The 11334-nt window shown below is 40.2% G+C and overlaps 1 protein-coding gene across 1 annotated transcript; it reads left to right on the forward strand.

The window, feature by feature from the left end:
* The first annotated feature begins 7455 nt into the window (after nt 1–7455).
* Nucleotides 7456–8894, forward strand: LOC121527705 (gap junction delta-4 protein). Its single transcript, XM_041814732.1, has 3 exons — nt 7456–7519; nt 7696–8460; nt 8560–8894. Exons 1-3 carry the CDS (start codon nt 7456–7458, stop codon nt 8892–8894), a joined length of 1164 nt encoding a protein of 387 aa, XP_041670666.1.
* The last annotated feature ends 2440 nt before the right edge of the window (nt 8895–11334 follow it).

Below are 11334 nucleotides of genomic sequence, written 5' to 3' on the forward strand. Positions count from 1 at the left end.
ACATCCTGGTTCAATTTCATTTCAGTTAAAAACAAATCAGAGCTTTCCCGGATCATTAACCAAGCAAGTAAAATAACTGGAGAAAATCAAACCCATTTGTCAGAACTCCACACCCAAGCAGTTAGAAGGAAAGCCAACCACATCACAGCAGACCCAACACACCCAGTACATGAAGCTTTTCAGCTTTTACCATCAATATAAAGTCCCTCTAGCCAAGAAAAATAGTAACCGAAATTCTTTTATTCCTACCGCTGTAAACATCTTAAATAAACAAACATTACCCCAACAGCTACTGTTATCACTACTACTATAAGGCATATTTGCAGAAAGCACTTGAAGTTTATCTGTTTATCTTTTTATCCTGTCTAATTTAATTGCATAAGCCACTTTTTACTCTGTTTTTAGGAATGTCGTGTTTTATATTTCGTGTGTTTTTGGATGTATGTTGGACTATATGTTGAGCCATGCCTAAGGCAATTTTCTGTCAGTGACAGACAATAAAGTTTTCTGAATCTGAATCTGAAAAGGGGGAAAAACAAAGACAAGATCCCCAGACTGGTCACCAGACTGGTGTGAAAAGGAGAACCAAAACACTGGTTCATGCTTTCCAGCACCAATAATCTTTAATCCTGGGGCAACTTGTTATTCTCAGAAAATGTAATCAAGAAGTATGTTAGACCAGTGATTTTCATACTTTATTTGCGCAAGGCACACTTAAGATAAAGCCAAAATCTCAAGGCACACCATCTTTATATCCATGCAAAATCGCCCCTTCAAATTTTCTTACAGTATTTTTAGTGGATGTATAGTTGTAGTAAGAATGCATGGTTGTTCAGATTCACAACGCAACCCCAACCACTGAATTTCACAAATACATGCTAGAATTTATATTTTTGCAGCGTACTTTTCAACCATATCGGTCTAATTGACAATTGTTATGATAACAATCTACTTTAGCAAATCCAATTTTTTTATGTACCCTTTTGTTAGTCATTTTTACGCCATATTATTAAAAAAGTGCATATGCAACAAAGGCACAGTAAGAAAATACCAGAAATACTACAGAAAACTTTCATTTTCTATGAATTTGACCAGTTTTTTGATGCTTTTATAATCATAGTAATCAGGCATGGTTGTACACATTACCAAGGCACACACCATTTGAGAACCACTGTATTAGACAATGTTTGTGTGACCTTTAACTTTCACACTCACCAGAACAAACACAGGGAGTGTTTTAAAATGGGTGTGTACTCTATTTATAAAATGTTGCTTACTGTTAGCAATGTGGCTATTTCATGAATGTAACTGCAGGACTCTGTTTATAAATAAAGTTGAGTGGAAAAAGAATAAATCTGGAAATATGTTGCATGGGCAAATTATGGCTCTCCTGTTTTTAACGGAGACAGCATCTCACATTTACGGCTTGCGAGATTGAGTGTCTGAGATCTTTGGTCTTGAGCTAGGCTGCCTTGGGTAATGTAGCTACGTAACTAATGTAGCTTTGTTAGCTTTAGCTATGTTAGCTATGTAGCCATTTTACATGAGTTAAATATGGGCTTATGAAATTTTCAAAACTGTTAAAGGTGTACAGTCTTTAGCAATGTTATATATCTACCGTAGCTTCCTTAACTTTAGCTACATTAACTGCGCTTGAGTGTTTTCATAGAGGACAAGCTATTTTCCTTTAAGCAGACTGTTAAATTGGCTTTATTAAATGTTTTGCAATTAGGTTCTGCAGGTATGTTTTTGACTTTTAACTTTTTGTGTCCTAATGCTGTTCCTAACCAGAACTTTATCTCTATGTATTTCTGTTCTGACAGAGGTGGCATCTCACAGTAGTGGTCTGTAAGAGGGAGAGCTGTGGTCTTCTCCTCTATGGCCTGGGGGAATCATCACCAATCCAGGAAAATTAAAATTTTAATTGTGGTCGTACTTTCTTTTTTCATGAGGGTTTTTAGTTGATTTAGCCTGGAAACAGTGTTAAGGAGAGTAATTAAGTTACAACCAAAACAATAAAGATGCCAGACCAGGAAAAGTAAAACCAGAAGCTTAAAGCCTAAAGAATGTTTTTTATAGCACCAATCTCTGCCTTTAATGGAGTGTGGACACCCTGTTTGAGGCCATATTGGCAACATTTTAAAAAATAGCCTTGCCTATAAAACAAATTTCATCCTCTCTCCCTTCCACTTTCACTCCAGCTCTGATAATTATTCTAATTTCCATGCATGCTAACGACCCTCTGATTTCAGAGCAGAACATTTCCCATCTGCCCAGCAGCTCCTGCTGGAGTTTTCCCGCCTCACTGATTTACCTGATCAGCTACCTGGTCCTGCAGCTGCTCCCTTTTTCCCCATTAGCAGTGGAAGATTTGCATAATCACATGACGAGCCTAGGTTGTCCCACAGCCAGGTCTTGTAAGAATGGACAGGTGTGGATAACCAAATAGCCGAAATTAACAGTTCTGTCACAGATACTACCCACAGGACAGTCATTAAACATGACACAAGTCGTTTTCCCCAGTCTGGGTTTTTTTTTTTTTGTCTTTGGCTTCCTTGTTCATGATATAAATCACTGAAAGAAAACACTTGAAATCCATGCTAAATCACAAGTGGTAGAATTTTCTTTAGACACCTTCAGGACCAGAATGATCAACTTTAAAAGGAGCAGGTACAGTTTTATAAACTTAAAAATAATATTTTCTATTGTGAAGATAATAAAAACAGAGATTACTCACATGGCAGGGCATATACATGAGCCTGACAATAAAAAGGCTTCAACTGACATCTGTGATTAAAAAAAAAATCCCTTTAAGACGAAAGAACTAGAAGTTTCTGTCTACCATCATGCTCTTATTATTAAGGGCAGGCCCTCATTTTAATGATGCTGAGATGTTGACAAAATTAGTTGAATTACACAATAGAATAATAGAAAAATAAAAATAGTCACACACATGGGCAGAGTGGGTTAAATGACGGCTTTGAATTGATCCCAGAACAAGTGTAGAAAAAAGGTGGGCGAGTGCTACATGGGGTCAAAGTATCCACCACTGTTGGGCGAAAACAAGTGTGTTGATGTTTTAAATGTTTGGTGTAAAGTGCTTGGTTATTGCAGCAGAGAATCTAAAAGCAGTTTTCTAAATGAAGTGTTGTATGTGGGACTTTGAGCACCATCCAGTTACCAGAACTATAAACAATTAAGGCTTGGAGAATAAATAAAACAATGCCAGTTTGAGGTGCCCAACAAAAACGTTCCTCTGTATAAAATGAATGATAAATGCAGTGACTGTCATCGTCAATCTAAAATGGGCAGAGTGGAAATCAAGCATTGCAAGAGTGGAGGCAGGTGTTCTCATAAATCAGTTTTTCAAAGTGAGGGTTATGACACCCCTGGGGTCACCATGAGGTGCTAGGAGTGTCACTGACATTACATTCTTAGTGACATTTTATTATGAGTTTTTAGATGTAATTAATCCTTGCATAATAAGAGTTCAATTTGCATGACACGCCATTAAATACAGATTTTCTATAAAATCCTTAAATATCATCACTCAGGAACTTCACCTGTGTTAAAGGGGACATATTTTACCCTTTTAAGACAAGTTTATATTGTTCTCAGAGGTCCCCAAAACATGCCTGTGAAGTTCATTGCTGAAAAAACACTCCAGTATTGGATTTTTGCATGTCTAAAAACCCCTCTGTTTCAGCCCTGCTCAGAACGAGCTGTTTCTGTGACTTTAAATGTTAATGAGCTGTCTGACTCTGCCTTTCTCAGGAAATGGCTGTGGCACTCCTGATGTTACAGACATTTTTATCCAAAATCTAGGACTTGACTGGGATTCGAACCATCAATGTCCCAGATTGTAGTCAGCAGGGTAACCCACTGATCTACCCAGCATCTCAACTGGTAGCTGAGAGGATCAGGAGAGGAGGGTGGAACTTTCCTCCAAGTGGGGGAGGGCCAACCAAACCTGGGGGTGGGTGCTAACTTCCCATGTGAAGTCACTAGGGATATAATCTGAGAACGGCTTGTTTCAGCACACATTTTCTGAAAGGTGGAGAAAGAGAGGGAGGGAGGGAATGGATTTTTCTGGTACTTAAGGGGATTGTGGACAGGCCAGGGACACATATTTGTGTTAGAAAAGCCTGAAAAAGTGATTTTTGCATAATGTCCCCTTTAAAGTGATTAAGCGAGCTGGTCGTAATTATGTTACGACCAGCTCGCAGTGGGTAAAGGAAGTAACATAAAAACCAGATGTAGTTGGTAAATTAAAGGTATTTATTACAGAAGTAAAATTGTGCTTAGCAGAATGTGAGGCAAAATGAAAGGACTGCCGAGTGCTTCTCAACTAATAACCAAATAAAACAGCATCTAACTAGTGTTTTAAAACTAACTGGTGATACAAACTGAACATAACTCCTAACTAACTACCCAAATCTAATAACAAAAAAACAGCACCCCTAAACCTAGTGTGACTAAACAAACTTAACAAAACCTACATGTGACTGTGTGCCTAAATTAAACTACCTGGCCCTGTGCATCAAAACTAGTGCCTCATCTAACAGAAGGTCTACAGACATTGAACAGAAATCTAACACAAGAGGCACAGTGGTGAGTTCAGACACAAATAGAGCTGCGCCAAGACTGAAGGACGGCCAGGCTTATATGAGGGTTGGGCTGATTGGTGTTGTCCACTCACTGGCTGATTGGTTTTGCTGCAGCTGCTCATTGATCACCTTCAGCAGTAGCACAGGTGTCAGGAATCAGCCTAGAGAAGCCACTCAAACACACACACGCACAGACACTCCACAGAAGTAATTAGTTACACAAAAGGGAGGGGGAATGCAGCTGTGGCCGTAACACTGTAGAATAATAATGTATCTTAGTGCCATCAAATGGCACCAGAGTAATATGCAAAGTGCAGGTGATTATGTGGCAGAACTGAGAAAGCTGGCGCAGGACTGTAACTTTTGTGATTCAATGGTGTAGAGAGATTGTGTGATCAGTGGCACAAATGACAGGATACAGCAGAGGCTGACTTTTGAAAAAAGCACTCAAGTTTGCATGAGCAATGGAGGCGACAAACAGAGGCATTGTGGGTTTATTGTACATGGCATTGAAGAACCTGATAAATGGAACAGAGTGGCGGGGTCAGTAAACACGGTCAGCGACACACAACCACAGCCCCAGACGGACATTAGAAATTGCTACAAATGCAGTGGAGAAAACCAAAGACTGCTTCTTTGACAATGAAAAATGTCACAACTGTGGAAATGTGGGGCATATAAAAAGAGCCTTCAGAAACAAAACAAGAGTAAAAAAAAAAAATAGTACAGTCTAAGGTGTAAGAACCAGTTTATAATACAAGAGACTATTTACTAAACACACTGAATGGAATTAATGAAAACATGAATTTTAGTTATTCTTTATAAAAGGAAATGCATAAATGTATTTCAGGTGGTTTTTTTTATTTGCAATTGAAATGTACAAGAAAATTAAGATATTTTGCAAGAGGGGAGTCAAACCAGAGGCTGAAGCTTTATAAGAGTGAAATCCTGTGTGGTTATTTTTTGTTATGACATTATTGTTTTAAATGTATCATGGGGATGTTACTCACTCCTATGAAGAAGTGTTGGGTTAGCAGAAAATTTTGAATTGTATGTCATGGTTTAAGTTAAATTTAAGCTTTGATCATTCCATCTTATTCCTGGGGTCTCTACTCTGGATATAATTAACCCTCCTGTGATACAGTGGACATGGTAAATGTATGTTTCTCCAAGTGGTTAACTATTTCGGCAAACAACTGATGGTGGTTGTTTTGAAAGGAATGTATTCCCAGTTTAGCAAATACTGCTTCATTTTTAAAATCAGTGATTTAGCTAAATGTTATTATAAACTGTAAATAAATGATAAGAATTTCAGAGCATCCACAAACTAATGAGAGTAATGACAAAGATCTGTCTGGGCTCTACATCTGCTGGAAAGCACACAAGGTCAAACCCTTGTTACTTTGCAAATACTGTGTGCTTATTATGCAGCAATTTCTACATATTTTCCTCATTCCTTGAAAGTAGAGGGCAAAAGAATAATTACATTTGTGCATTTGTGGTGTAACAGATGATGTTCAAACGTTTTTTTAATCTCTGAACTGCTTTAATAATCAAGATTAGCATTTTTTTTACAATGTAAAACACCTGTTTGACAAAAGGCACAGGAAATCACAGCCAGAATCCATGCAAGGTATCTTGGGAGCTGGGAATAAGGTGGATAGTGTTTATTGTTTGATATTTTTTTAATTAAGCCTTACTCAATTGACTAACTTGACTTGTTGCATCATCACTGCTTTAACAAACATCCAGCACCCTTACAGTCTAACTTAAAAATGAACTGCAGATGTCACTTGAGATTGCCACTTGAGTCATTATCTATCATCAACAAGTTCATTATGAACTTTATTTATCTCTGACCAAATCCTATACCCATTCCCAATAGTTGCCTTGCAATTCATTCAAAATGAGCCGTGTGGGATTGTGAGCCAGAACTGAGGTGCTAATGACCATTGATCTGTGGAGATTATGAGCCGGGGCAACTGTCCTTAGCCATGTGTCCCTCTGGAGAAACCCTGTCCATGAGGTCAGTGCAGCACGTGAGGAAAGAACAGATTTTTCCACTTTAAATTACTGTGATAAGGGAGATCTGCTTTTGTAGTGGTGTGGTGTGAATTTGTTGGAGTCTTGCATAGAAGCAACATTTATAGTTTATTTGTATTAATCTACAAATCAAAGTAATATTGGAGCAGTTTTGTTTCATCTCGTATCAAATGACCGTACAGTAGGAACTTCTCCATCATAAACTGGCATCAGCTGTGGGAATATACAGTTTACAGCCTACTTATGTTTCACGTGAGCTAATCCGTTGTCTGCATATCTATATGTTATTTTGATTAATCATCGCACAGTAAGTACTTGTATTTTTACAGAGCAGCCTGTTAGAACACACTTGCCATTGTTTTTAAGAACTTAATACAGCAATTTAGAGCGAGTGAAGCTTGTTCCTCTCCTGTAAGGACGACCAGCAGCACCAAAATATCTCTGCAATGCCAGGACGGCAACGTGCCTGTGGAAGTGTGTTAAGAATAGACCCACAATGGGGCTCGCTCCCGTCTTCTGTTGTCTGAGGACGGACAGTTGTCCAGAGGGGAGAGCTCATTTATATGGTTTACCTCAGGCTGTCAGAGACTTGGGGTGACTTGGATGGATCAGATTGGATTTTACCTGCTGGATTGGAGCACAGAGTCCTTCTAGAAAAGAGGGAAAGAGTCTGGGAACACTTGGTCCATCAACTTGGAGGTTATTGTGCAACTGGAAGCAATTGTGCCCCGGAGTAGAAAGGCTGAAGGAGATTGAAGCTGAACTGAAAAAGCTGAAGATTTAGGAGGCCTGGGACACGGCGAGCATGGCTGGATCAAATGCCTCTGAGGTCATCTTTATCTCTGTCAATCACAGCATCACTTTGATGGGTGGGTAAACTTTGTTGACACAGTTTCTGCTCTCCAGTGGATGTAAATTCAAAGTACTGCCTGGTCTAGAGAAATAAGTATGTTAAGGTGTTTTTACAGGCCAGATTTATGCCACCTTGAGGTTTTTGCATGTTTAAATCTGCTCATTCTTAATACAGATGTTCTATTGCTTTTAGGGAAAGTGTGGCTCATTGTGATGATCTTCCTCCGTGTCCTCATCCTCCTCTTCGCTGGTTATCCTCTCTACCAGGACGAGCAGGAGAGATTTGTGTGCAACACCATCCAGCCCGGCTGTGCCAATGTCTGCTACGATCTCTTCTCTCCCATCTCTCTATTCCGCTTCTGGCTGGTGCAGCTCGTCACTTTGTGCCTTCCTTACTTCATCTTCATCATCTACGTGGTCCACAAGGTGTCAAATGGCCTAACTTTGGATTTGGTTTCTGATGGACAAGTCAAAGCTTTTCCCTTCTTTAAGATCCATCAGGAGTCCAAACCAAACATGAAAAAGACTCCTCTTGTGACTGAGCGGAGGTCAGTGCAGAGCTTCACAGGTGCCTACATCATCCACCTGATGTTTAGGACGTTGCTGGAGGCAGGGTTTGGCGCAGCTCACTACTACCTGTTTGGTTTCCACATCCCAAGAAGGTTCCTATGCCAGCACCCACCCTGCACCACCCAGGTGGACTGTTACATCTCCAGGCCCACTGAGAAGACTGTCATGCTCAACTTCATGCTTGCCGTAGCCGCTCTTTCCCTTTTCCTAAACGTATTGGATTTTATCTGCGCCATCAAACGCTCTGTGAAGCAGAAAGGCAACAAGAAGATGTTGGTAGAGAGGATTTATGAGGAAGAGCAGTGTTTCCTTTCAGCTGCAGGAGGAGCCTCCAAAGGAGCGGATCCAAATGCTGCACAGGCTCGGCAGGATGTGGAGGTAGAAGCTGGTCAGACAGGGAGTTTTAGGAAGAGGCGAGGCAGTAAGGCTTCTTGTGCAGGGGGAGTAAATACTGCAGGCCAAGCACCTCTCTCCACAAGCAATCCAGGACCTCTAGGGTGCAACACCAATGGCAACAATGGATACTCCATTCCCCAAGAAGAGGCTCCAGAGAGGAACGGCAGCGAGGTGGCTCTTTGTCCACCAGAGCCCATGGGGACGCCAAGATCCATCAGAGTTAGCAAACGCAGCCGACTCAAACCACCACCTCCACCTAGACGGGACCTTGGGACATCTCTAGGTGGGTCAACAGCGCCAGCTGCAGACGTGTCCATAAAAACCTGTACCAGAAGGGTTGGTCAGTACACGCTGGTTGAGCTAAGTAGCAGCCCAGAGCTGCAGACCAATGAGGACGGGCAGGAGAAGAGATCAGAGTGGGTGTGACTTATGCTGCATTTTATTTGCCTTGAAAGTTTGGCACCACACTGGATTTTGCCGTGTTGACGGTGAGTTATAACCCAGGATATAGAAGTTCCAGGGGCCATTCAAGATGGCGTATACAGCTGGCATCTCAGAATCTCTGAGTTCTGAGATCAACTGGAGTGCTTCATAGGAGGGTTGGATTGCTTTATTTCCAGGTTATTATGGAGCACAAGGCTGGGACAAATAGGTTCCACTCCTAAAATATACTTTGCTGAAATGTGGTGTTGGAATACTCTGTATTGAGAAAAAACACAAGAAGATTTTTTTCCTGTCTCAAGTCAAAACAGAGAGAAAAGGTGGGTAAGATTATGGTTTTCAAGTTGCCATTTTTATTTTGCTGAAACATGGCAGACCAAATCAAATGTTGGTCTCGTGATCAAAACATTTTTTAATAGATGTAATGCCCTGGCCATCTTTTGGGAGCGGCAACAGTACCAGTAGGTGATGTTTTCTTGTGTTCCTGCACCAGAAAGGTTGATCAGTAGTACTTAGTTGTAGCTGTACAGCAGCTTCAAGCTATAATCCAGTGAAGACAGGAGGGGGAAAAGGAAGAGTGGAAAGAAAGACTGGAGCAATTTTAATCAGAAAGCTGGACTGATTTGCTTCTTGGTTATTTTGGAACATAAGACTTGGACAAATCTGTGGTGGATATACCTCAAGGCCATGGCCAAACCTACCATTGTGGTCACCGAGGTCAGGACCTCGTATTTCTCGGAGGTGTATACCTGGAATAACTTGAGGTTCCCGTGGTGAATGCAAGGATATAATTTTATTATTATATTAAGAGAATGACTTGCTCCTCTGATATTGATGTGTGGATTGGGAATAAAGTGAGTTCTCTTGTCACCAGTGTGCAATCTTTGGTGGTTGCCAAGGTCCCGGTAAGAAAACAAAAGTTGAAGGAAGAAAAGAGCAGATTCCCAAAATACCAATAGGACCTCTACAATGGGGGATCTCACCCGGGAGATGGGGAGTGACATAGATTACCCAAGTAAGGACCAGAATGACGTACTGAATGACATATATTTTCGGCTTGCCGTCAAAGATTGCGGTAAATGGGTATTTTTCACAACAGCAGAATTTATGAATAAAAAATCCAAAATTTACCGAAGGGGATAAATTTAAATTTAACACAACAGAAAACTAAGAAAAACACCAAAGAGGATTTAGTAAGTTACTATCCCATCCCATAGTCAAGTAGTCACCATAGAGGTCTGCAGCCTCTCCAAGGCCTTTGCACACTGAATCTGTTTTTGTCATCTGAAATTGCCGCACATGAAAAAATAACTATGATATTTTGAATTGTTTGTTACCTTACTGGAACAGGTTAGATTGTTTGTGTTTTTGCATCCATCCAAGTTATTTAAATAAGTGACTGACTATTCAGAGCAGCAACTACAGCTCCTTTTCTCTCTCTGGCACTGAAACCTCTGGACTGCCATTCATCCATGTATCATGTGAATTTAAACCATCCAACATCAGAGAAAAAGGCCAAAATTTGTACTGCTTGAAGTGTCACAACTCACTTGCTCATGCAAATAACCCAAATGAAGGTGTCTACCAGGATGGTTAGACCCAGTGTTTTCTTTGTCATATTAAGGGATTTAAAGAGCTACATAATCATCAGACTCAGTGTGCAAGGTATGTGAGCGTAATTTATATTTTTAAATGGGATTAAGGATCCAAATAATGCCCCCCAAAATGGCCAACTCTGTGTGTAAAGACCTTAACTCTGCAGCCATGTGATGTTGGAAAAATGACTTTCTGGGGTGCTTAATGCTTGGAATTTAAGTTTGCACACCTTATGTACAGAGACGCGTGTCTTTGAATGTGCATGTGGCTCCTCTCACACATCATTCCCCATGTTCTCTCTACCTGATATCCTACCCTATTCACTGTCCTATAAAGACATTAAGGTTCAAAAAACAAATCTGAAAAGCTTTTCTTATGGGGAGAAGTTCCCATACTACCTGTAACTGTGCAACACTGAAATTTGAGAATATTTTTGGTTGATTTATTTTCATGTTATTTTAGAACACAAGACTTGGACAAATAGATGTGGAGGATTCACATAGGGATAAAATAATCTGGACAATTTCTTTCTGACAGGAAAATTCAACCCATGAATCAGACAACTATGAAACACTTGAAAAAAAATGTTGGTAAAAGACTCCAAATTGGCAGACTTGAAACATTGTTTTCATGGTCAAAACTTTCTTTCTATAATCTATGTATTGAGATCTTGGCTCACTCTAAGAAAGCCAGCAGATCTAGTTGCTTTCCTAATCCTAACTGGGACCATTTTGGAATCTCAAACTTGGCCAAATACTGTAGGTGTGGGTTTCACATTATTCTGGAACAAGCTTAAAATCTAAGTTTATTACAGGGGGGAATTTCACAT

Source organism: Cheilinus undulatus, linkage group 19, assembly GCF_018320785.1.
Source record: "Cheilinus undulatus linkage group 19, ASM1832078v1, whole genome shotgun sequence".
Taxonomy (NCBI): domain Eukaryota; kingdom Metazoa; phylum Chordata; class Actinopteri; order Labriformes; family Labridae; genus Cheilinus; species Cheilinus undulatus.

What these genes read in the sequence shown, in the direction of transcription:
- LOC121527705 (XM_041814732.1), top strand. Translation starts at nt 7,456, where the DNA reads ATGGCTGGATCAAATGCCTCTGAGGTCATCTTTATCTCTGTCAATCAC. An exon ending in TCACAGCATCACTTTGATGG is followed by an intron (nt 7,520 to 7,695) that starts GTGGGTAAACTT and finishes TATTGCTTTTAG; the next exon opens with GGAAAGTGTGGCTCATTGTG. An exon ending in GGATGTGGAGGTAGAAGCTG is followed by an intron (nt 8,461 to 8,559) that starts GTCAGACAGGGA and finishes CAAGCAATCCAG; the next exon opens with GACCTCTAGGGTGCAACACC.